We start from the raw sequence: 26,031 nt of genomic DNA, 5'->3' as shown, positions 1-26,031 counted from the left end.
TCCCTCCCCCTCCCATCCCCTCCCCCTCCCATCCGCCTCCCTCCTCCCATCCCCCTCCCTACCTGCCTTCTTTTCCTGCACAAATGGAGGCAAAGTCTACCCACCATCCTGATGTCCTGTTTTCACTTGCAGTCATGGAGAACCTTTTGTGTCATCCCCAAAAGAATGGCTGCAACATATTCTACTGTAAGAATGTGCCAGAACCTATTTAACGAGTCTCTTGACCATCGGCACTTGGGCCATGTCCCGTTTTCTTCTAAACAATGCTGTAGTGGATAACTCAAGGCAAACATCATTTCACACAGGTGCGAGGCTGCCTCTAAGACAAATACCTCCCGAGGCATTGCCAGGTCAAGGCCATGTGTGCTGTCATCATGACAGATGCGGCCACAGCACTTCCTGAGAGGGTTCCCGCCGCCGCGCCCACCCGCGATGCCCGAGAGATGCGAGCACTTGTGCTGAGTGCCTTTCTGTCCTCCAGAAGCTCACCGGACCCCCCGCCCCCCGACCACCCTCACCCCGGGTTTCTGGCCTCTGGTCTCAGAATCATTTCCTCCACTGACATCCTATGCAGAACGTTGATAACTGACAGAAATGGAAGTGAGCCGGGGTTCAGGCAGGGATGGGCTTCTGCTTCATTGTCTCCCACCCCCAGGACCCCACCTCTGGGCCACCCAGCCAGGGCACAAGGAGAGACACTGAGTTCTCCCCGGGCTAAAGAGGCAGGGGGAGAGAGCATCTCTGGAGCCGGGAGAGAGCCAGACCACGAGGAGGGATCACAGGGCTGGAGCCAGGCCACAGAGGGCGCTCCAGGCAGGCCGACTGAGGAAGTGTCTCCCGGCCCAGTGGCCTGCCCGCCAGGCCGACTGTCAAGCCTTCAGAAATTCTGTGAACCAGTTGTTAAGCACTCCCGTTACTGAGAATTAAATTATATGAACTTACAATTCATAAATTATACTCAACGCAAAGATAACACCTACTCAAAATTCATCCCTCCCTAATGACTTTGCTCCATTTCGCCGCGAGCTGTGGTCGTGAGGTTCCCTACAGGGACGCATCTGGAAATACTCCTGCACATCTCTCCCCAGCTCTGCGGGCAGACCTGCCAGGGGGGTAGCTTGAAATTGACCGTGGTGGGAGCCTTTACACCACAGAAGTTGGCAGACACTGCCAGTGGGGGCCGGTTCACCCCCTGTAGCTGGTTGTGCAACGTCTGCCCTGAATGCTCCCTCCTCCTGCCCTCTGACCTCCTGCCCTCTGACCTCCTGCCTCCTGCCTGCCTCTCCCTTTGATCAAATCCAACCAGAGGCAGCTGGCTAGGGCCTCAGCCTCCCGGGGCTCACAGCAGGACAGAGAAGGGAGAGCATGGATCTGGGAGAAGCCAGTGGAAGATAATTGGCACGCCAGGCGCCTGCTCTCGGGGAGACAAAAGACACCTTGTGGTCCGCATCACCCTCCGTGTGGGGCAGGCGTCTGTGACCAAGGAGGCTCGGGCTGGTGCTCTGACGACGGAGCAGACCACGTCAGCCCTGAGCTCCAGAACCCCTTTGCAATTTCTAGAGTCATGATAACATGCTTCTAATCCAGGGAATTTGTGCTCCCATTTTGATTGATTCATCACCAACGTGTTCACAAGCCAGGAGTCAGGGGTTCTCACACTTGAGCTGCATCAGAACCCCCGGAGGGTTTGTGGGAACACAGTTGCCAAGCCCCCGCAAGTTTCTGATTCAGTGAGCATGATATTGTGATATAATAAGACATACGTATTTTGCTCCTCATCCCTGCTTCCCGGCCAGAGCTCCTAAAGCCTTTGTCATTTCCTACATGATGAAATGCTAGGAGCATGTTTTATACTAACGGTTGATCTCTGACCCCACTTCTGGACGCAGGACTTCCAAATCCCTTGGAATTTCCTAGGTGAGGGGAGCATCTTTTGTCCTAATGAGGTGACCCTGGGTGGCCTCAGGGACGGCTTCAGGAGGGGGCTGGTCACCAGGACCACGATGGGAAGCTTGGAGCTTTCAGCCCCACCGTCATCGTCCAGGGAGGGGAAAGGGGCCGGGGAGTCAGTTAACAATCGATCGTGCCTCCGCGATGAAGCCTCCATAACAATCCCTAAAGTATGGGGTTTGGAGAGCTGCCAGGTCAGTGAATGTGTCCCCATGCCGGGAGGGTGACGCACGCCAGCTCCACAGGGGACAGGAACTCCTGTGCTCAGGATCCTTCCAGACTTCCCGTCTGTCTCTTCATCTGCCTGTTCATGTGTATCCGTTCAAATATCCTTTGTAATAAATCAACAATAGTAAGTAAACTGTCTTCCCGGGTTCCCTCTAGCAAATTAGTGAAACCAGGGAGGGCGTCGTGGGAACCTCTGATTTGTGGCCAAGGCGGACAGAAGCGTGGGTGGCCTGGGAACCCACGGCTTGTGCCTGGCGTCTAAGTGGGGCGGCAGGGACTGCGCCCCTAACTTGGGTCTGTTCCATCTCTGGTTGGTGGCAGAATTGAATTGTAGGACACCCAGCTGGGGTCTGAGACTCAGTCGCTGAGGGCAGACACCCACACATCTGGGGCCAGAGGTGCTGTGAATATGAGAGTAAAAGAAAGAAGCAGTGAGTTTGTCCCAGAGAGTGAGTCTGGACTGGAGCCTGAGAACTTGCATCTCTGAGTTCGCAGGTGGTTGGTGCTGATGTGGGCTTTACTGTACGAAGCTGAGCATTTCCTGCTCTGGGACCCCACTTGGAGAATTCAGCTCAGAAGTGTGGCCAGGTGGACCAAGGTGATGTGCACGGGCCAGAGCTTACAGTGATTAAACCACCAGCTCGTTGCAAAGAGGGGCTGCAGTGAGGCACAGGAAACAGGGACGGTTGCCCAGGAACCCCATGCGTAGGACCAGGGCAGTGGCACAGCTTGAGTCCCTGAATTTCAAAGATAACTTGCTGATAACAGGAAGAAAACGCCTCTCCCGCTTAGGAAGCAGGGACTTGCTGACAAAGCCCCGACCCGGGCTGAGGATGGAAGGGGAAGAGAAATCTTGGAAGAGGGAGGAAATCAATCAGGCAGGGGCTGCCAAGGTCGCCGGCCACCGAAGCAGCAGGATTCAGGGCCAAGGAATGTGCCCCTAAGTCCGGAGTCCGGAGCGAGCAAAGGACGGCAAACGTGAGAAAGAACATTCTGTGTGGTTCCTTTGATGTGAAGTTCAAGAACAGGCACCACTAACCTCAGGGGCCAAAAGTCGGACAGAGAGCTGGGCGTGTTCCATGTCTTCCCCTGAGTGGGGGTCACACGGGGTTGCACACTTTGGACTTTACTGTACGAAGTACTGTACTTAAAGTACAGTGTGGGCTTTACTGTACGGAGCTGAGCATTTACTGCACATTTACCGAGGCCTCCTGTGTGCCGGGCGTCCTGCTGGGCTCTGAGGACGTAGCTGGGAGGAAGGGGCTGCCCTGACTGTGTGGCATCCCTCCCGCGGTGCAAACCCGGTGTGCTCAGAAGAGCCCCGGCCAAGGTGGCTTCGAGCGGGCAGGTGGAAGTGGGCCGAAGGATGCGGGTCAGGGCCCGGGAGACATCGGCACGTCGCCACGATGCTCTGGTTAGATCTGAGAAGACGAGGCGGCCGCCTGCAGGAGGGCGACGGAGGGACGTATGCTCCCAGCGGAAAAGACAGTCCACGCAGAAGGACAGAAATGACGTGTGTGCAGGGAACTGTGGGCCTTCGATACGGCTGGAATGTGAGGTTCAAGGTGGGACAGAGCCAGAGATATTCGGCTGGGGAGATAAACAGGGCCGGTGGTGGAGGGCCGGGCGATGCCGCCGAGTTGGAACTTCTCCACCCCTGCCCAGCACCCCCCCCGCCCACCGCACCAAGGCAGGGGCTGGCTGCAAAGCAAGCTTCCCCTGCAGGAAGTTGGCTGGTGTCGGGGGGCGGGGGCCAGCCGGGCGGCGGCCGCAGGGACCCGGCCAAGGTGGTGCGTCCCTCTGGAGAGCCACGTGCAGTGTCTGGTAACCTCACACACTCGCCTTCCCTGTGACCCGGCGTTTCCGCTTCCATGCATTCACCCCAATAAACGAAAGCCAGTGTCCCCGCAAAGGCTCGCTCTGGAACCATCAGAGCAAAAGCTAGAAACAACCAAATGTCCAGGAAATAGGCACACAAGCTGTGGAGGATGCAGACGGTGAGGCTCTGCCCAGCGGTTAAACGCAGGGACCCACGACCCACGACCCACGCACCGGCGTGAGTGGACCCAGGGCCAGAGATCCAGACATGAGAGAGGACATTCCGTGCGATGCCGTTGGTGGCAAGATGGAGAGCCGACAACACTAACGCGTGGGGACCGGCGTCAGAGGAGGGGGCATTCCAGGGGGCCGCGCGTGGCCTGCATGGTGGCCTGCGTGGTGGCCACGTGGGCATGCACATCTGCAAACTTAAGCGTGCACTGCACTGTGTGTAAGTTAGAAGTTACACCCACTGCATAGAACTCACGGGGACAATGCAGGTTACTGCATTGCAGGACAATGCAGGCGAGAGATGGGGAGGCCCTCGGCAATGGACAGATGGGGGGCTGTGCATGGTGGGGAAGTGACAGGATGTCATGCCCCCTTGCTCTGGGGACCCCCTCCTGGGGATCAATGCGTTCAGCCATCCAGTCCCAGGCACCTGAGTGTGCCAGGGAGAAGCCTGCCAGGAGCTCCAGGCTGGTGAGCGTTGGGAGGCCTGGTGAGGAGGGCCCATGGAGACCTTGGGTGCGGGGGGCCCGTCCAAGGCCAGAGTCAGGACCAGCCTCCAGTCTCGGGGCCTCTGCGGCGCTTGGTGTCTGGCGGGAGCTCAGAACCTGATCATGGCGTGAATGGATGAGAGAAGGAGCTCAGGGCCAGACTGCTGGTAAATTCTTTTGCTGTGAGGCATCTCTTACCCTGAAAACGACTGGCTGGCAGGCCCCCACTCCTGCACCTCTAAATGGGACCAGGGCCGCTTCACAGGCGTTCGGGGCTCAGAAGGGCCCTCGCTGGGTTTAAGCTCTGCTTTCACCATCTTGATCTTCTTTTTTTTTTTTTTTTAACTGAAGTGTGGTTGATTTCCAGTGTTGTGCTAGTTTCGGGTGTACAGCAAAGTGATTCTCTCTTTTTCAGATTCCTTTCTGTTATACGTTATTATAAGATATTCAGTATAGTTCCCTGTGCTATACAGTAGGTCTTAATTGTTTATTTTATATATAGTGGTGTGTATCTGTTAATCCCAAACTCCTAATTTATCCCTCCCCCCCTTTCCCCATTGGTAACCGTAAGTTTGTTTTCTATGCCTGTGAATCTGTTTCTGTTTTGTAAATAAGTTCAGTTGTATCATTGTTTAGATTCCACGTATAAGTGATATCATATGATATTGGTCTTTCTCCGTCTGACTTACTTCACTAAGTATGATAATCTCTAGGTCCATCCATGTTGCTGCAAAGGGCATTATTTCATTCTCCTTCTGGCTGAGTGATATTCCATTGTGTGTATGTACCACATCTTTATCCATTCATCTGTCAATGGACACTTAGGTTGCTTTCATGTCTTGGCTATTGTAAATAATTCTGCAGTGAGCACAGGGGTGCATGTATATTTTCAAATTAGAGTTTTTGTCCTTTCTGGATATATGCCCGGGAGTGGGATGGCTGGGTCATATGGTAGTTCTATTTTTAGCTTTTTAAGGAACCTCCACGCTGTTCTCCATAGTGGCTGTATCAATTTACATTCCCACCAGCAGTGCAGGAGGGTTCCCTATCATCTTGATATTCTTACTAACTGTTGAACAAGGGGCCCTGCGTTATCATTTTGCTCCAGGCCTGCATATTCTGTAATCTGTCTTGGTTTTGGCCCTGGGAGAGGGGTCTCTGGGCATCTTGGGGTAGGGTAGAGGGTGCTAAGACTGAACCAGGACAGCTGTCTGGGGGGTTGGGGGCTCCCAGACACACATGCAATCCCACGGTTGCCAGGGAGGAGGGGAGATTCAGGGTGTAATCATGGTGGTATTAGGGCAGGAGACTCACAGGACCCAGATCCTGCCGGGACCCGGGCTCCTGTCCTCCCCATGAGGTCCCTGGGAGAGGCACCAGCACAGGGGGTGCCCACTGATGTCAGTGGGCACCATGGGCCCAAAGCTTCCTGCGGAGTGGTCTGCGGGGCTGGGCTTCAGGAGCCCGACCTGTTTCTCCACAGCCCCAGGCCCCGGCCGGAGACCCAACCCGCCCTGCACATGTGGAAGCAGCAGCCACGCAGGGCAGTCCCAGGAGAAGGAAGAGGGCATCCAGGGTGGTGGCTGCCCCTGCCCAGGACAGACCACACAGGCTCAGGGAGAGGAGAGCCTACTGGGCGGCTCTGGACCCTCGGGAAGGAGGACAGACCATGCCCGCATGCCCTGTGACCTTTAGCCCCTCAGCAAGTTCCACCCACTGGCATTTCCACCTCTCCTGTCTGCGTCTCATACCCTACAGCGCACACGCACACACACACACGCACACAGTGTCTGGAATATGGCCCGACCCAGGTGGAGCTTCTTCCTGAGGACAGAAAGTGGCCGTGACCTTGATGCTTTCTTGGGACAGACGCCACAGCCCCCAATCCACACTCACCTTCACCCTCCCCACGATCTTTTCAAAATGTGAGTCTGATCCCGTGACCCTCATCTGGGGTCTTCCCTTTGCTCCTGGGACAAAGACCACCAGGCTGTGCGTGACCTGGCTATTGTCAGCCCCTGCAGCCTCAGCTGATACCCTCACTCAGACACACGCCCCCTTTTGGTTTCTCAGAAGACTCCTTCCAACCTCAGGGCCTTTGCACCTGCCACTTCCTCCACCTGGAAGACCTTTTCTAGCCCAGTGGATCCTTCCCACCCTCTGCTCCCGGCCCAGTTGTCTCTTGGGGGCCTTTCCTGACATGACCAGACTGGTGACAGGACATTCATTCACATGCTCATCTGCTCCTCTCCCCACTGGGTTGTCATCTCCTTGGGGGCGAGATCTGCCTCTTCCTCCAGCATCGTGCGCCCATCTCCTAGCACAGCACTGATGCATAGACGCCTGCTAACTGAGTCCCTGAAGGGCGGGGAGCATGGAGCCCCCTCCCCAGAGTCCTGGCCTTTTTAGGGGGAAGCAGCATGGTGGCCCTAGAGGCACCACTTCCCCTGCTGGACCTCAGCTTCTCCACCTGGGAAGCGAGGCGTTGGGCTCATGGGGCAGCTCCCTCTGAGCGTCGATGTCCTGGTGGCCAGGACCCTGCGCCTCAGCTCTCAGGGGGCCCAGAGTTCCCAGGGGAGTAGGGCACAAGAGCAGAGGATGATCTGCGCCTGCCCCCTGGCTGTGGAGACAGCATCTGCCACGCTCATCAAATAGAGGATGGAGTCCGAACCCCAGAAGGAGGGAGAAGGCTACAGCGGCCTGGAGTCAGGTCCAGGGTCCTTGACGGCCAGAGGTGGACAAGCCCATCCTTGCCCAGACTTGTGAAGAGAACAGAGCCAGGCCCAGTCCGATGATGATTTAGCCCCCATGCCTCCGATTCCACTGTCAAAGCGTCATCACCTATAGTGCAGGAATCGTCCCGTGACGAGGGTGTCTGGGGCACCCTGCTCATGCAGTGGACACCTCAGCGCCCCTCCTCCCCGAGCCCGCACAGCCAGGCTGCTCCTCTACCCCCAACCGTGCACCAAACGTGCAGAGCCTCCAAGGCCCGGCCCGGACTTGACTGTGCCCGGGGGCGGCACCCCAGCGCTGCAGAGGGCAGGCAGCGGTGGAGGTCAGATGGCAGGCTGCCCAGCATGCTGGCTCCCCCATCAGTCCAAAGAGCCCAGGGCCTGTCAGGTCCTGCTGGATGCAGCCCTGTGAGCAAGGTGGGGCTCTCGTCTATTCAGACAGGCACCCCCTTGTCCCGGGCATCTCCTTACCCAGCTCCAATCACAGTACCTCAGTGCCATCATGGGATTGCCCCCCTTTAAAATGTACAAGCAGTACTCGGCCATGGCAGATAACGTGGAACTACATGTAAGGAACAGTCCTATTATCCCACTACCTAGTGATGGTTCTGGTGAAGATGATGATGAAGATGGTGATGAAGATGGTGGTGATGTTGGTGGTAATGGAGATGATGAAGATGATGGTGGTGGTGATGATGAAGATGGTGATGATGGTGATAGAGAGGAAGATGATGGAGATGATGAAGATGATGGAGGTGATGAAGATGAAGATGGAGATGATGAAGATGATGGTGATAGAGATGAAGATGAAGATGATGGAGATGATGAAGATGAAGATGATGGAGGTGATGAAGATGAAGATGATGGTGATAGAGATGAAGATGATGGAGATGATGAAGATGAAGATGGTGATGGTGACGAAGGTGACAGGCGATGGAGATAAGGATGAAGATCATGAGCATGAGGAACCAGAAACCAGCTGTGGTTCATTTTGGTCTCAGCTCAGCATAGTATCAAAGGAGACCAAGCAGGCCTCGTTTCTTCAGAAAACAAAACCACTCCCAAGGAAGGCTCTGTGTTTGGAGGGGGAATTGGGCTCAGTTGGGAAGGTAGGCAGCAGGGGGTGTTGCCGCCATCAGGCTGCCTGGCTCGGCCCCTCACTGTCCCTTGATTTGCTCCTCTGTAAACCTGGCTGGTGATGGGACCTGCCTCGGAGAATGACGTGCCCACTGATGGTACACAGAGCACTGAGCACCAGCCTGGCGTCTGGTTAGGATGTAATAGATCGTAGCTTTTATCGTTATCGTTTTTATCCCAGTCACTCCGGTTGGCCCGCTCTCCTGCTGGAGCCACTTTTCCCTCCCTCCCCTGGGCCACGCCGCCACCTCAGCTGAGCCAGTGGGGCCTCTAAGCTTCTTTGCAAGATCCTCACGGGGTCTGCCTGTGGTCCAGGGGGCCCCAGAGTCAGCGGCCCTGCGAAGATGCACCCGTTGCATTGCTCAAACCAGGAGAATGGCTGGTATTCGCTTTTTTTCTTTTATAAATTTATTTATTTATTTATTTTTGGCTGCATTGGGTCTTCGTTGCCACACGCGGGCTTTCTCTCGTTGCGGCGAGCGGGGGCTTCTCATTGCGGTGGCTTCTCTTGTTGCGGAGCACGGGCTCTAGGCGCACGGGCTCAGTAGTTGTGGAGCACGGGCTTAGTTGCTCCGCGGCATGTGGGATCTTCCCGGACCAGGGCTCGAACCCGTGTCCCCTGCATCGGCAGGCAGATTCTTAACCACTGCGCCACCAGCGAAGCCCCCAGAGTCCGTGGCCCTGTGAAGATGCACCTGTCGCCTTGCTCAAACCCGGAGAATGGCTGGTATTCTTGACCCCTGGGGCCGGCTCTCACGGGACTACACTTGTCTCTTCCCAACTCCGCACATCGAGTTGGTAGCTTCAGATCAGCCGTGGTGGGAGTTTTTAGGCCGTAGGAATCGGCAGGTACGGCGATCCTGGCTTTTCCTTTGGAGGGAGTCAGTCAGCGGTTCCACATTTAGCAGGACAGCACCGCTCACTCCCCAAGTATAACCTGTCATCGAGTCGTGCTGACGCTGGCTCCAGGAGGGACCGAGCACCCATCTATTCCCGGCCTAAACCGCCAGCCTCGTGGCCCAGGGCACTGCCATTTCTCGCCAAGTAGCCACCACAGCCTGCCCACTGCTCTGGGGCTTCGCTGGCCGGGCAGGGGCTCCCATTGCAGCCCAGGTAATGTCCAGGTTGTTTCTCTGCACGGCCTGTCCTTGGCCAGCCCCTCTGGCTCACCTGCACCCTTCTAACTTCCTTTAGTTCTTCAAACAAAGCAGTCCAGTTGATGATCTGGGGGGGCTTCTGCCTGGGAGTGTCTCTGCCCTGCCTTCCCTCAGCCTCCCCCACCAACTCCCTGGGTGACCAGGCCACCTCAGCGGAAGTGCTCCCACTGCCAAGGGGCTCCCCGTCACCCTCACCGCCCTCACCCCCATTCCTCCAAAGCTCCCCCGTACCGTCTTCTCTCGGACGCGGGACACTTGGGCATGAAGCGCTTGTTGGCTCTGGGCTGGTTGGCAAGGCCCGAGCCTCCTGGGTTATAAGCTCTTGGTATATAAGTCCAGCACACTGTAGGGCTCAGGAAATGCAAGCTCCGGTTATCCCTGCTTCATGTGAACAGCAGAGCGCTGGGTCCAGAGAGGTTGCCCGGAAGCAGAGGAAAGTGAGGCAGGGGATCGCGGGCAGAGCAGGGCAGCCGGCGGGAGACAGCATGGGCGCTGGGTGCCGGGGGAACCCTGAGAGCCGGGGCAGGTGGGGCCCCCTCCAGGTCCATTCCTGCCGGGCCTGTCTGCTGGGCCTGAGGCCAGGCAGGTCCGAGGACAGCCAGGGGCCCCTGGAGGTGGCACAGCAGAGGAGGTACAGGGTCTAATTTGCAGTTTATAAGAGACTCTGGAGGTGTCTCTTATGGGGCCTCAGTAAGGAAGGACAGGAGTCTGGAACCCTGCTTCCGGCACCCACGAGACTCCGAAGCCCCGCAGCTCTCTTCCTGGGAATTCACAGGTGCTCTCTGCAGAGAAACATGTGAAATGCCCCTGGGGCTATTCTCCCAGCCCGTCCAGTTCCTGGGGAAAGGTCTAGCTCGCCGGACGCAGGACGAAGGACGGTGAATGAGGTCACTGAGGCCTTGACCTCACCACCGCCCAGGAAGGCAAGGCCTGAAGGGTATGTGAAATCCAATAAGGACAGCAAACAGGGCTTTTTTTAGCAGCATGTGGGGCAAAAGAAAAAAGGAAAGGGATGCCGCTGCTACCCTGGGCCAATGGACAACAGCAGCGGACTTCCCCAGGAGTGCTTATCCACCCGGACAATGAACTTGGACTAGAAGGAACCACATACCTGCTAGGAGGGCCCGGAAGCTTGGAGGAGGGGCAGGTCAGGGCAGGTCACAGCCCTCGGCAATACCACCGCTCCGCGTGCTGAGGGACCTGGGACATGCCCTAAGAGGACTCACAGGACACCGGCAGGCCCCTCCAGGTCAGGGACAAGCAGATGGGCCCCGGGTTTCTGAGGGACGAGGGGGCACGTGCTCACTCTGCAGCCCCCGATCACAGATTGCTTCTGGATTACCAGCCGGAGGGAGAAGGAAGCAGTGGCCCAAGGACTCAGCACGGGTTCTGCAGGAGCAGTCGAGTCAGATGACGGTCATTCCTTTGTCTTGTGGGGCCTGCAGACGGGTCCGGAGGATGGCGTGGACGGCAGTGGTTCTCAGGGTCACGCAGGAGACTGGGGACAATGCAGACAGCGGGGCTCATCCCAGAATTTCTGATCTAGTGAATCTAGGGCGGGGCCTGAGAATCTGCATTTCTAGTAAGTTCCCCGGTGCTGCTGAAGCTGCTGGTCCGGGGACCACGCTTTGAGAACCACTGCGCTAGAGGATCTTTGTGGGGGAGGGGTGGAAATGTGGGCTGGATGATTGGAAAATGACTCTCTGCCCAGAGTGAAAATGTCTGGATGGTGGGAAGCACAGGTGGCGGTATCCACAGTTTGCTGAGAACCCACAACGTGCCAAGCAGCAAGCTACCCTGAGGGACAGGTGTCCCTATTTTATAGACGAGGAGATGGAGGCTCAGAGAAGTGAAGTAACTTGCCCAAGGACACACAGCTAATAAGTTCCAGAGGGGCAACCCAGAGCTTCTGACTCCACAGACAGGACCCTTTTCACTCACCCCTCTGCCAAAGATAGAGCTGTGTCCACTAGTGGGAGGGTCTCTAGTGGCGTACCACAGGGCTCTGTCTTCAAGCCACTGCAAAGTTGTCATCAAAGATTGAAATATACACACCAATCTATACGCACGTGATATAAAGCCAAGGGGGGCCATTCGTGCTCAAAATCTTTTAAGAATCTGTCAGCAGGGCTTCCCTGGTGGCGCAGTGGTTGAGGGTCCGCCTGCCGATGCAGGGGACGCGGGTTCGTGCCCCGGTCCGGGAAGATCCCACATGCCGCGGAGCGGCTGGGCCCGTGAGCCATGGCCGCTGCGCCTGCGCGTCCGGAGCCTGTGCTCCGCAATAGGAGAGGCCACAACGGTGAGAGGCCCGCGTACAGAGGGAAAAAAAAAAAAAAGAATCTGTCAGCAAAGTGTGAAAGCAACAACATTCATTCACTCATTCATTTCGTATTTATTGAGCTGCTACTGTGTCTGTCCCAGGCCCTGCATAAGGCATACACCAGTGAACAAAATGAAACAGAAAATCCTTGTCTCAAATTGCCTTTCCTTATGATTATTACTATTGATTAGACAGAGATAGTGAAACTTCGAATTTTAAAGGTCCATCTACAGGAATTCCCTGGCGGTCCAGTGGTTACGGCTCTGTGCTTCCATTGCAGGGGGCACGGGTTTGATCCCTGGTTGGGGAACTAAGATCCTCTGTACCACGTGGCACAGCCAAAAAAAGCAACAAAAAAATCCATCTACAATTCCTCGGCCCTGGCAAAGATTCTAGCTTCCTTCTTTTTTTTTGTTTTTCCTTGATTCCTTTCCACTTCCTGCCCTCAGGCCCACGTCGTCTGCTTCCCTTGTTTCTATCATAGTGAGTTTCCACATTGCCTCCTGGCTCTGTGGCTGGCATTTCCAAAGGCTGCCGAATGGTCCTCTCCGAGCCCTGGCTCCCGCTGGCTGGACTGTGCTCAGTGGCCAGCACGGAAGTTGCTTAGTTCTTGTTATAAATATCAATGCTTGGTGCGTGTCTCCTTGTCTGTCGTGGCCGGGGTTTGTCTCTGCTTCCAGGTTTTCCCTTAGGATTGGAATTTAGGCTCAGGGGCTGGGTGTGCATAGAGGGAATGAGATGAGAAGCCGTGGGGGTCAACGTCGAGTCCTCCATCAAGTTCAAAAGTCAAAGCTGAGGAAACCAAATCTCGGTAAATGAGCAAGGTGACATCGAGGTCTGTCCCGTTGGTCGAGGCCCCACCAGGGTCACCAGCTGGCCCCTGCCATCCTGGTAGCCTGCCTCTTCCAAGGACATGTTTCTCTTTTAGACCTCATGGCTATTCCTGCAACAGCATAAAGACTGTGGTTTACAAAAAGATGGACCGCCAGGATGGAAGGGAGTCCAATGTATTGGGCATCTCCACGGGCCAGGCAGTTCCTCGGCTGTATCTCAGCTCATCCCCCAACAGCTGCAGGGACAGAGGCTACCAGCCCTGCCGCACATGGAAATCACCAGTGGTACTTCCCGTGTCTGGCCGCATCCCAGCCCCATGATGTCAGAATCTCTGGGCCTGGGGCCTGGGTGTTAGTGTATCTTTAAACCCCCTCCACCAAGTGATTCTGACGTGCAGCAGGGATGAGAAGCACTGCTGTGCCATCTGCAGCTCACAGATAAGGAAACGGAAGCTCAGAGAGGTTAAGTCACTTGCCCAAAATCACACAGCTGAAAGTGATGGAGCCAGAATCCTGGTTGGTCTGACTCCAAAGTGGAAGCCTTTTATACCCTGGGCTGGACCCCTGTCCACCCTGACTGTTGGCCAGACACATTCATTCTCCTGCCAAAACTTTCCTCCTGGTTTTTGAGGGGGCAATCAGGAAGCAGGGAATGTGGCTGAAGACCCCCAGCCTCAACCCTGCGCAGACATTCCTTCCCGGGGCCCTCCTTGGTTCTCTCCATGTGGGGGCAGGATGTGGGCTTCCCCACCTTTGACACCGTCTCCCCCAGGGGATCTATGGTGACTATCCAGGGCGTGAACCTGCCCTGCGTCCTGGCAGCTCACACCAATGTCCTGGGGCAGCAGGCACAGGCTCTGCCACCAGACAGACCCAACTCTGAATCCCCTCTCCCCACTTCATTGCCCCTGGCCTTGGGCAAGTCCCTCCGGGTTTCTTCATCTGTAAACGAAACTTGTCATTGAAAATATTTGCCCACCTCTGTGGGTCATCGGGGGAATCGATGGGATGCGGTAGATGACAAGACTCTGCAACCGGCAAGGGCAAATATTAGCTCTCCGGTCATGCGCTGGCCGGGCCTGGCCTAGTCATGCCAGGGCGCTGGGCCCAGCTCTGCCGCCTGCCGTGACACAGGGCTACGTCTCCCATTCTCGGGGCCTCCGTTTCCTCATGGGAGGAATGGGAGGATAACAGCACCGAGCCTTCCTCGCTGGACTGGTTAACAGATCAAATGTATCAATCCCCCAAACACCTTACAGTGTGCACACCTCACAGAGGGGGCGGCCGTGGAGATAGGGGGCCCTCCGGGAGAGTTCAGGGGTCTGTGTCTTTGTGTCTGAGACAGGAAGCAGGCTGTCTTCCTTCCTTAGTTCCTTCGTAGTCAGCCTTTTTCTTGCAGGCGCCCAGGCTCTGCAGTTGCAGCGCTGGGTTCAAGCCCCAATTCTGCCACCTACGCTGTGTGACCTCAGGCTCAATATTGGCGGCCTCTCTGAGCCTCAGCTATGTATAAAGAACCTTGTGTCCACGGTGCTCGGTGCCTGGAAGTGCCCAGCAAGTGGCAGAGCCATGGGAGCTGCCCCAAAGGAGAGGGATGAGGAGAGGCCAAGAACAGCCCCTTCGCACCATCCTAGGATTTCTTTTATTTTTTATTTTTGTTCTTATTTATTTATTTATGGCTGTGTTGGGTCATCGTTGCTGCGCGTGGGCTTTGTCTCCTTGCGGTGAGCAGGGGCCACTCTTCATTGCGGTGCGCGGGCTTCTTATTGCAGTGGCTTGTCTTTGCTGTGGAGCATGGGCTGTAGGCGCACGGGCTTCAGTAGTTGTGGCTCGTGAGCTCTAGAGCGCAGGCTCAGTAGTTGTGGCGCACAGGCTTAGTTGCTCCACAGCATGTGGGATCTTCCCGGACCAGGGCTCAAACCCATGTCCCCTGCATTGGCAGGTAGATTCTTAACCACTGCGCCCCCAGGGAAGTCCCCGTCCTGGGGTTTCTTAGGGAGGGAGGAACGGTGGGCTTGGTGTGAGGGCTGTTTCAGGATCCCCGGGGAAGCACCCTGAGGCTACCCCTCCCCTCGCTTCCCCTGGTTCCCCAGCTCCCCAGCACCTGCAGGGGAGGTTGGGGGGAGCCTGGGGGGCAGGGGGCTGCACACCAAGCACAGGCTGCTGTGTGGGCTCCTCCCGTGAGCCAGGCCCCTGCCCTCAGCTGCACGGACCAGTGGTTGTTACCACCTTGCCAGCCCCGTGCTGGTGCTACAGGGCACAGAGGGGGAAAGTGAGGCTCAGAAGCGAGGTACCCAGCTGCTTGCAATGGCCCAGGGTGACCAGCCATCCTGGTTCACCTGGAACTGAGGGGCTCCTGGGACGTGGCGGGGCTTTTGGTGCTAAACCCGGGAATGTCCCAGAACGTCCCCGTTTGCACGAGCCGCTGGTGCAAGCGTCCCGCACAAGCCAAATGAGAGTCGTGTGTGTAACTGTGAGTTTTCCAAAAGCCTCGTTAAACAAAGAGGCGGGTGATGCTAATTTTAATAATCTATGTCACTTAACCCAAGATGTCCAAAATATTTTCACGATTTTCATCTCAACCTGGAATCCATATAAAAATTATTGAGCCATTTTGCCTTTTCTTTTTTAGTTGCTTTCTGTTTTTGCTAACCGTTTGAAATCTAGCGTATATTTTACACTTATGGCTAGATTTGCCAGATGAAGTGCAGGCTGCCCAGGTAGCTTTGAATTTCAGATAAGCAATGAAAAAAAATTTTTTAGCATAAGTGTATCCCAAATATTGCTTGGGACATACTCAAAGTTTATTTCTTGTCTATCTGAAATTCCGGAAGTTACCTGGGTGCCCATATTTTTTTTTTTTAATTTTTTTTTGCGGTACGCGGGTCTCTCACTGTTGCGGCCTCTCCCATTGCGGAGCACAGGCTCCAGACGCTCAGGCTCAGCGGCCATGGCTCACGGGTCCAGCCGCTCTGCGGCATGTGGGATCCTCCCGGACCGGGGCACGAACCCGCATCCCCTGCATCGGCAGGCGGACTCTCAACCACTGCGCCACCAGGGAAGCCCTGGGTGCCCATATTTTTATTTGCTGCATCTGAGCCCTACTTTCAGCACATCAGAATGAGGAAGCTCACACTTCTGGCGCTTAATATTCTAAGTCATGGCCAAGAAGGGGTCGGGGCAGGTCTAAAGGAATCGGGGCACCCAGTGGAGTCCAAAAGAGCCAGTCCCCCAAGAGTGAACCTGCAAAGACCCTTCTTTGCTCTTTCTCTGCGGCTCCTCTAACCTTTGCCCCTTTGTCTGCCTGTGACATTATCAGTCTTTGTCTTAGTCGAGCTTTCTAGAAGCAACTCAACACATTTTATTTCTGATCATCTGCTGTCAGGTAAACAGGCGACAGGGAAGAAAGTCCATGTCCCGCCCACAATTCTCCCATATCAGCAAACTTTCAAAATCCGGAAAAGGGGTCAGGGCCAGTGGGGGCAGCGGGGCAGGTTGGGAGGAAAGATCGACCAGACCCAGAGATGGGGGTGCCCGGAGCCCACTTCCTTCCCAGGCTCTCCCTCCGGACCCTGAGCCTCAGCCTCGCCCTGCCCCACCACGCTCCGGGTGGGAGGCTCTGACCCTGGAGTGTGTCTGTCTGCCTCTGTTTACACACCCACCAAAACCACCGGGAGGCTGCAGGCCAGAGCCCTGGGATGGAGAAGTGGAGACAGCAGGCAGGGCTGCTGGGGAAAGTTGCAGCCTGGGCCAGAGGGACAACCAGGGTCAGCTCTGCTCCTCGGCCGTCACGGCTCCTGGTGTGTGCAAGCCCCAGACTAGGTCCTGGTGTGTGTGTGGTGAACACCAGGGTGTCAGGGAGTTTTGCTAACAAAGCCCCGCTGGAACAGGGGCCCAGAGAGGTGGGCCACCGGCCCAAGGTCACACAGCACATGTGCAGCAGAGCTAGAAGCCAGCCAGGGAGCTGAGGCCTGGAGCGATGGACTTCCTGCCGCCACCTGCATGTATGTCACACTGTGTCACATGACACCAAGGGTCCCTGCTGCCGAGAACCCCAGGAGGAAAGGACTATGAGTGCCATTTCTCCTGGGTAAACGGAGGCCCCGAGGGCGCAGTGCCTCACCCAAGCTCATCCTGCCCCTAGAGCTGAGCCCAGAAACCAGGCGTCACCCACCCCACCATGCACCGGATGCAGCCCTGCCTGGACCAGTCACGTGATTTGGGGGCCCGGTCCCCCGGGGTCTCTCGTCTCATCCCAGCTCCTCTCACTGCCCCCCAAACGCTTGTCACCAGCCCCTTCCTATGGGGCACCCCTCTCTCCCTCTCCTCCCCCCTCAACCTCTCTCTCCTTTCTCCCCCTTCTCTTCCAGTCCCAGCAGCACTCTGTATCTTCAGAGCCATCCTTCACCCGGGCCCTGTCCCCTGTCCCCAAAGGAGCCCAGCGGTCAGACCCGGTCCCCCCCCCTCCTGGTGCCCCGCCTCCCCTCTGTGCATATTCCATCCTGTGCATATTCCACGGCAGGGCCCTTGTACCCTGTGGCCACCAGGGCCAGGACTAGGAGAGAGGTATCACCTCGAGCACAAAATGCAAGGGGCAGCAAAGCACTCCATAATCAAGGCACATAGTGTGTTCATGCAGTATTTTTTTTTTTTTTTTTTTTTGCGGGCCTCTCACTGTTGTGGCTTCTCCTGTTGCGGAGCACAGGCTCCGGACGCGCAGGCTCAGCGGCCATGGCTCACGGGCTCAGCCGCTCCGCGGCACGTGGGATCCTCCCGGACCAGGGCACGAACCCGTGTCCCCTGCATCAGCAGGTGGACTCTCAACCACTGCGCCACCAGCGAAGCCCCATGCAGTAGTTTTGAAAATCAAAAGTAACGCCTCAAATCCAGGATGAACAAAATATCAAAGTTTTAAATACAGGCAGCATGGGTATCCTGATTTTTCTTTTTGCATCAGGCTCCAGTACAGCTTGGCATGGCATGGTTACAGATCTTTGTTTGAAATTTTAACATTTTTGTTTATCTTGGATTTTTGGCATTAATTTTTATTTTTTTCAATTGCATCAAAATACTTGATCACTGAGTGTTTTTGCCATCCCCTTAAATTTGGTACGCAAGGTGAGTGCCTCCTTGCTTAACCCTGGTCCCAGCCCTAGTGGGGCCGCCCACAGGGTGGGGCAGGGCTGGCAGGGAAGTCCCCAGGCCAGTGCGGACGATGGGGGTGACAATCACATCCGTAATGAAATGACATCTAACATGCACTGGGGTCTCTGGGCCAAGCACTGTTCTCGAGCCCTCCCGTCCTTCCTTCTGGATCACCTACGATGTGCTGAGCGCTCAGGATAGAGCAGACCGATACACTTCCCTGCCACTCAGAACCCACATCCCGGTTTGGGCAGAGAGATGATAAAATAATAAAATGCGTGAGAATCGGCAAAATGTGAGGCGCGCCGTGCTACAGGCTAAAGAGAAAAAATAACGAAGAAAAGAAGACATGAACCATGTTTTAGGCACGGTCACCAAGAATGACATCCCTGAAACGCCACGACCACCCAGGAGGGAGAGTTATTACTCAGCCCCATTCTCAGATGAGGAAACTGAAGCAGCCTGCCCAGGAAGTGACAGCTGGGCTCCCAGCCTGCTCCGGCTGGTGCCAGAGGGCTTTTATTGTGGGGAGGGAGAGGGAGGGGAGGAGCGGGAAGACATCACGTAGAACCAGATGGAATGAGGGCACCAGGACTTCTTTCTCCACTTAAAGGGGCCGCCTTGACTGTACGTTGGGCAGGACTGTCTCCGCCTCCCTAACGGGAAAGGCCAGGTTGGCTCAGCCTGGTCACCACCGGGCCCCACCCCACCAGGGACACCACCACCCCCACCCCGCCCCGGGTAGGGGCCCTTTAAGGCCGTCCCCCCACCACCCCCGGAGCTGGCAACGTGACCGCCCTCCCTCAAGTGCGCAAATTCATTCATGCAGGGGCCCCTGCTGACTCACGCTTATGAAAGTGATTTCCTGGCCCCGCCCACCGCCCGCCTCCTCCCAACTCGTGAAATACCCTCGCTTCCCGGCCACTCATAGCCTCTTGGATCCCCACGGGGTAATGGGTGTCCTGCACCCTCGGCCGGCACCGTGAGCCCTGGTTCTCCTAGTGCCTGACGAGGCCAGGCTCACGAGTGTCCTCGACCCCTGCGCGTCAGGTGAGTGGCCCAGGCGAGGCATGCGGGGGAGCTGGGAGAAGCTAGTCCCTCCCAGGCAGGGGTGGCCACGGGGCCCTGGAGCCACACAGGCTCCCCGGACCAGCATGATCGCCCCCACCCCAGGGTCCTCCCTCGCTCCTCCTGGCCATGCCCATCTCCAGGTGCCTGGCACCCTCAGCTGACAGCTGCCCTGCCCGCTTGGAGTACACCCCAGCCCGTGTGATGCTGCTCTGGGCAGGAAAGAGAGGTGTGGCCAGCCCGGGCAGGCTGCCCGGCGCCCCGAGGCCACTGGGTCACAGAGGCAGGCTGGGTGCTGCCCTCCGGGACCCCGCCTCTCCTGCTTGCAGGGGACAGAGGTCCCAGGCACCTGCCCTCGGCTCCCGCCGCAGGGTCCCGGGGACCTGGCTTCTCCCAGGAGGGTTGGGGTGCCCAGAATGAGCGTCCCCAGAGGGTCTGGGGAGCCTCGGAGCTCTTGGGGCTCCAGATGGGGGAGGCTCCGGGGGGAGGCGGTGCCACGGGGCGCACGCTGGGGTTGAGGCGTCACCCTGGGGACTGGCAGCGCGTCCTCAGCGCCCCCCCCCCCCGCCGCCACTTTCTTGGTGGCACTGTTGTCATGCTGTTTTCCTCAGAGGGCACTCACCCCGCCTCTGACAGGTATCAAGGGGCAGGATTTGGGCTCAGGGGCGTGGTCTCCAACAGTCCTGGGAAAGACACCTGCTCCCTCCTGACGCCAGTTTTTCCCTCTGGGCAACGGGGATAAGAAAACCCACGGGGCAGGGGGGGTGGGGGGTTGTCATTAAAGTGAAATGAGCAAAAAGCCACCACAGGTACTCAGTAAATGTAGCCATACAGGTGCCCCGAGTCTTAGAGCGGTTTCAAGCTTTGATAACCCTAGAAGTTCCAATGCTGCAAACTCCAAAGAAAGAAAGAGAGAATAATTGCACCTCGGAAGGTGCAGTTATTCCCAGTTCTTTTAGGCTTCTTTTCTCTTGTGAACTTGAATGAGTTTTCAATGTTAACTTTTTTCGGTGGACATTTGCCATCTCCAACCAGAGGAACTCCAACAGAACGTTCGCATTAAAAACTGACCGTTCCAACTCCACAAAACTAAAAAGCATAGCAGAAATGGGAAGTTAAACTTGCAAATGAAAGTTGGCAGCATGCGTTCTTCCGAGGTTTTGAGAGCTTTGTCTCGGGACTTGAGGCTGTATCGCTGCACAGGAAGTAACCTCTCAGGTCAGCCTCTGGGTGGTGACCTCATGTGTGTGGCATCCAGAAGTTCTGGCAGCGAGCACTGGACTTGGAGTCCAAAAGCTCTGGTGGTAAATGGGGCCCCTTTGCCTCCGGGAAGCGTGAAAAGGGGGCAGTCAGTTCTGATTCCTCATCTGTAAACGGGGGCTTCTGCAAGTACCCTCCTTACTGGCGCTGGGAGGATTCAAAGGGACTGGGATCCTCAGTCCTTTACTGAAGCTTCAGGTAAAGGACTTGGCCCGGGGTGGGCACTCCATGGGCGCGGGGAACAGGTTGACACCCATTGTGGGGGGCTATGGGGTGTCTAGGTGGTCTGAGCCCTCAGTGAACAAACTAGTTTCATGACCCACTGGCTCTGTGACCAGGGGGGCATGGCCTCACCTCCCTGAGCCTCAGTTTTCCGGTCTGTAAAGTGGGCTCCATGAGGATTAAAGGAGCTGATGCAGAAGGAGCATCTTGCAAGGACATCACCTGCGTCCCGTTGCTGCTATTCCTGGGGACAGTGAGGACATGCAGTGCAGGGCCCTGGGGCTGTTTGAAGGAACCAGGAGGAAGAGTTCTGGGAAGCACAGCCCTCCTCCCCAGGGCCACCAGGCACACCCAGCGGCCAGTGGTTAGTGAGAAACTGTGCTCTCCCAGCTGCGAGCATTGGCCACCTGGCCTCCCTCCCCCGACACCAGCGCTGGGACAGAGCAGCAGGGTGGGCAGGGATGGATACGTGTGCTACACTCACCCGGGTAGGAGGGGCCTCTGTCACACACTGTCACACTGTCACTCCAGCTCGGGGGGCACAGAGAAGACTCTGGAACAGGCCATCCCGGGCTCAAACCCAGCTCGGCCTGCGCGAGCTGGGGCAAACTCCTCGCAAACCATACAGGGCTGTGAGAAGCTCGCTGGGCCTCAGTTTCCCCGTCTGTAACACGAGAGTGATTGCGAGAGTCCTTATAACAACGCAGTTAAATACGGATTAAGTTAGTTAAGGCGCACAAGTGTTTCGAGCGCGCCTGTCACCTGGCTAACTCCATGGAAGTATGGAAACGTTGGTCATTCTGTATCGTTGTTGGCAGTGGCAGTGGTGTCACCCCAGAATCCTCTTCCCAGGCAGACAGCCTGGGCCCCGGCAGGGAACCAGGCGTGGAGAGAGCCACGTGGTCCCTGATGGGGAACACGGGGCTCACCAAGACGGGATGAGGAGGCTGTCCCAGCCCAGGCCCCAGCTGAGGTGAGGAAGGCCATTCTCAGGGGACCTGAGGGCACTGGGGAGGGAGTCCTTAAATGTCACATCCCCCTGTGTGACACTGGAGACGCCCTTCACCCTCTGAGCTTCCCTTTCCTCACCTCCCAGATGGCGGTGACGCCGCCCACCTCTCAGGGTGCCCGAGGGTCCCAGATGCTACGGCTCAGGTGGAAGCTCCTCTCCTCGCAAACTGCAAAGTGCTGTGCGAAGGTCCATTGTTGTTGCTGTGGGAGTGACACCCAGGTCCTCCCACCAGCCTGTCTGGGCGGCTGTCCCTCGTCCCTCTGCTCGGGACCTACCTGCCCAGCGGTGGACGCTGGTGTTGCTGTCACTCTGCGCACATCAGAGGTCGTACGCTGGCCTCGCTTGTGTTTCACCAGCCTGTTCAAGATTTTCAAAAATTGTGAGTTAGTTGCCCACTTTTCCAAATCAGAGAATTCACATTAAAAACCCAGATGTCAGCCTTTTCTGGAAGAATCCTGAAGGCCAGCAATGCCGGGCACCCATCCCTGGCTGCTCTGGGTGGTCTGGGCCCTGTGCCCCCCATTCACCCTTTTACTTGCTACCAGCCCCATGTCTCCCTGGGGACAGGCCAAGCAGCGTGCACGGTGCATTCAGGCAAAGCCTCGGCACCATCAGCCCTGAATTTAAAAGTCGGCTGCGTGATACTGAGCAACTTGTGCGACTTCTCCGAGCCCCAGTTTACCCATCTGTAAGTGGGATAATAGCACCGACAGTGCTTTCTGCATAGGGTCAGTATGAGGAGGACATGAGAAAAAACATGTCAAATACCTGGGACATAGAAAGTGCTAAGTGCCTGCCTGCTCCTCACATGCTCGTGTGCATGTTGCCCTGTGGTGGTCAGGACAGCAGGGCTGCTGGACAGTGGGTGATGCCAGGGCCCCCGTTAGCTCGTCTAGGGGAATGTGGAGAAGGTGGGTCTGGACTCTCCTCAGGCACCTGCAGCCCTAAGAACGGTGTTTGGGACTCTCTGAGTGATTTGGGCTTGTGGCCAGCAGGGGGCGCTGGTGCTCCAGAGACAAGCAGGTTTGCACGCTTTTCTCCCCAAACCAAGGGGCTCAGGCGTCCGTGGTTTCTGCATGTCCACCTGTTCTAGCCCAGCCTCTGGAGGAGACAGTGAGCTCCGGTCTCTTCCCGGTGGCCTGTTTTCTCGAGGCAGTTGCTTCACGTACAGTACCTGTGTCCTCCCCGCCCCCCCCCCCCCCCCCCCCCCCCCGCCTCCAACAACCCTATGGGGTAGAGACGATTATTATTCCCATTTTACAGATGAGGAAACTGAGACCCAGAGAGGTCGCCAGTTCAGAAGTGCCTCTCCAGGGCCAAGTCCACTGAAGACCCGAGGGCCGGATTGTGGGGTGAGGGCTGTGGCCGTCACAGAAGTGCTGGGCAGGGCTTGCCCACAGTTGGGCAGAGGGGGGCCTCATGGAAGCTGAATAAGCTTTGAGGACAGTTACTGCCCCTGATGAGATGGGGAGTGTGGAGTAAGGCTCAGAGAGAGGAGGTGACCAGGCTGGGGGAGAGAGCCCTGCATAATTGGACCTGTTTAGAGTATAGCAGGTATGAGAGGGGAGGGTCATCCTGATAAGACTCAGGGAGGACCTTGGACTTGATCCTGAGGGCCACAGGAGGTCACCCTGCAGGTGGGAAGTAAGTGCATGACACCCCGGCTCACCGAGGGCCCCTCCTCCCCTGTGCCCCCAGGTTGCTGCCAGCCCCAAGCCCCCCCGAGAGCCCCAGCCATGAGCAACGGATGGAAGGACCACCTTGGTGCCCGCAGCTCAGAGCCCCTCCCGGTCGTCATCATCGGTGAGTGCCGCCCAGGGCGGGGGAGGGGCTGCACTGAGCCCCAAGGGTTAGAGGTCAGGAGCGGGCAGGCCCTGGAGCCGTCACTCTGTGCCCAGTGCTGTGCTCAGCAATTTATAAAACATCATCTGAGTAACCCTCCCGAGAACGCTCGAGGCAAGAGCAGGGTGCTCTGCAGGGGTTGCGCAGTAAGGGTGGGGCAGGGGGTGGGGGGACTGGTTCTGTGCCTGTGCCCGTCCTGTACTTTCCCGGTGCCTGCGTGCCTGTGTGACGGGGACGCAGCCGAAGCATGTTGTCCTGCCGTCAGGTCTGAACAAATGGGGGACAGAGGGCCCCTCCCTCCGGGCAAACACCAGGTCGAACCCCATGAAATGGCCATTTTTGTAAGTTAAAAACAGTTGCGCATCGGTGATTTCATAGGGTTTGTCTGAACAGCTGTCGACATGTGAGTTAAGACTGAGAACAGCACAACATAAGACAGGGGAAAGACAGAGAAGAATAGGAGTGATGTCATGAGGTTAATTGCCCAAAAAGTACCTCTGATAAGCAGTGTGGTTCATCCAGACCTGGGGGCAGGCGGCCCCACAGGTGGCTTAGCGCCCACGCTGAGCACCCTTGGCCCCCGAGCTCACCCCCAGAGCACGTAGCCATCTGTGCTGTAATATTTTACACATCCCTCTGACCGACCTCACCCCACTGTCAGTTCTCAGTAATCTCAGGATCTCAGTCATGCCGCTGTGTGACCACAGGCAAGTCAGTTAACCTCTCTGTGCCCCAGCTTCCTCAAGTAAAAAAGGAGGAAAAGTAGCATGTGTCTGGCTCAGTGCGCTCGGGGCTACGGAGGGGCCTGGTACAGCAGCCACGGCAGTCAGTTTCTTATTATTTTGTTGTTATTAAAATCGCTTGACACACGGTAAGCACTCGGTAACTGTCAGCGGTTATTTCCACAACTTCATTGTTGTTCAAGTGGTATAGTGCTAATAAATGTTCTGTTTTTATTTTTATGCCTGAAGAGCAAATCAATGAACGAGACAGATGGAGACCAAAGCCCTCGGTGGTGGTGGTCGTGGTGGTCTCTTGTGCTCAAAAGCACTGCCCTCTGACCCCGCCCTCTCTCCCCAGGCAATGGTCCCTCGGGCATCTGCCTGTCCTACCTGCTCTCGGGTTACAACCCCTACGTGAAGCCAGATGCCGTCCACCCACACCCCTTGCTGCAGAGGAAGCTCACCGAGGCGCCGGGGGTCTCCATCGTGGACCAGGTGGGCTTGAGCTCCGGGTGGGAGGGACACCCCCATTGCGGGGAAACTCTCCCGGGCACAAATGAAAAGGATGCATTTACGAGACGTAAGACCAAACGTGCGAGAGCCCACGAAACCAGCCACAGAAACTGGGAAGAGGAAGCACAGCTGTCTTTGAAGACTTACAAATCCCACATCAGCTTGTCTCAGCTCCCCTAGACCAGTGCTTCTAAACCCAGGGATGATTTCCGCCCCCACCCCACCCCCGGGGACACTTGGCCACCTGGAGACAGTTTCAGTTGTCACGACCAGAGTGGTGACACCACAGGCGTAGAGGGTCGAGGCCAGGGATGCTGTTAAACATCCTACGATGCACAGGACAGGCCCCACCACAAAGAATTATCCAGCCCCAAGGCCAGTTGTGCCCCAGCTGAGAACCCCTGCCCTAGATATTGCAGTTCCACCAGCCCCTGCTCAGGAGGGCTCACCAACCTCCCCTCCACGCCCCTTGCCTTCCAGGAGGCCACTCAGTGTCTGCCTCCCACTTCAGGCAGCATCCATCCTCCTGGGCCCCTCCCAGCGTCAAGCTGGTGGGTGAGGAAGTAAGTTGGCATTGGGTCTAGATAGGCATTTTCCAGACTGCCTTCTACAGCAGGGGTTGCCCCCCGCGGGGGACCCCCCCCCCCACCCAACCTGGGCCACACAGCAGGAGGTGAGCGGCAGGCAAGCGAACAGAAGCTTCATCTGCCTCTCCCCATCGCTCCCCGTCGCTCACATTACCGCCTAAACCATCCCCCTCCGCCCCACCCTTGTCTGTGGAAAAATTCTCTTCCACGAAACCAGTCCCTGGTGCCAAAAATATTGGGGACCACTGTTGTACAGGACAGCCATCCCTCGGTATAATATACAGAGAAAAATGTCCCTGCTCCAGTAAATCTGAGAGACACTGGGTTTGGCAAAATTAACGGGTAAGTGACAGCTGCAGGACTTGTCAGAGCCTTTAATTTGCTGATGTGCACTATCTCCTTTTGAGAGGCAGCATTTCCCAAGCTTATCTGACACCCTGGTACTAGGGTGGAAAGGCAGGACCAGGTGGCCTTCCTCCAGTGGGCCTTCTGACTTGTGTCCCCCCACCCAGGACCTGGATTACCTGTCCGAAGGCCTTGAAGGCCGGTGCCAAAGCCCTGTGGCCCTGCTGTTTGATGCCCTCCTGTGCCCAGACACAGACTTTGGGGGCAACGTGGAGTCTGTCCTCACCTGGAAGCACCAGAAGGAGCGAGCCATCCCCCACCTGGTCCTGGGCCGGAACCTGCCAGGGGGCGCCTGGCATGTGAGTGGGGCCCAGAAGGGGTGAGGGGACTTGAGCCAAATCTACGTGAAGTCTGGGGGAGGGGG

General features: G+C 56.8%; 1 protein-coding gene across 6 annotated transcripts in view; it reads left to right on the top strand.

The window, feature by feature from the left end:
* Positions 1-26,031, top strand: part of OSGIN1 (oxidative stress induced growth inhibitor 1) — a 59,252-nt gene that overhangs the window by 29,046 nt on the left and 4,175 nt on the right. Inside the window, exons 1-4 of one of the 6 annotated variants that reach the window (XM_027119152.1) lie at positions 9,153-9,697; positions 23,297-23,401; positions 24,521-24,657; positions 25,775-25,966. In XM_027119152.1, the coding sequence (XP_026974953.1) occupies positions 23,335-23,401; positions 24,521-24,657; positions 25,775-25,966 (396 nt within the window). In that variant the 5' untranslated portion in view covers positions 9,153-9,697; positions 23,297-23,334. Of the gene's footprint in view, positions 1-9,152; positions 9,698-12,081; positions 12,873-17,718; positions 19,087-20,832; positions 21,560-22,861; positions 22,951-23,296; positions 23,402-24,520; positions 24,658-25,774; positions 25,967-26,031 lie in introns of those variants that run through there. The other 5 variants (XM_027119148.1, XM_027119151.1, XM_027119150.1 and 2 more) reach the window with 5 other exon arrangements.

The sequence above is a fragment of the Aethalodelphis obliquidens genome, unplaced genomic scaffold, assembly GCF_003676395.1.
Source record: "Aethalodelphis obliquidens isolate GAN/ISIS:26980383/991018 unplaced genomic scaffold, ASM367639v1 scaffold20, whole genome shotgun sequence".
NCBI classification, from domain to species: Eukaryota; Metazoa; Chordata; class Mammalia; order Artiodactyla; family Delphinidae; genus Aethalodelphis; species Aethalodelphis obliquidens.
Note: the sequence above shows the minus strand (reverse complement) of the source record. Positions and strands in the feature narration are given on the sequence as shown.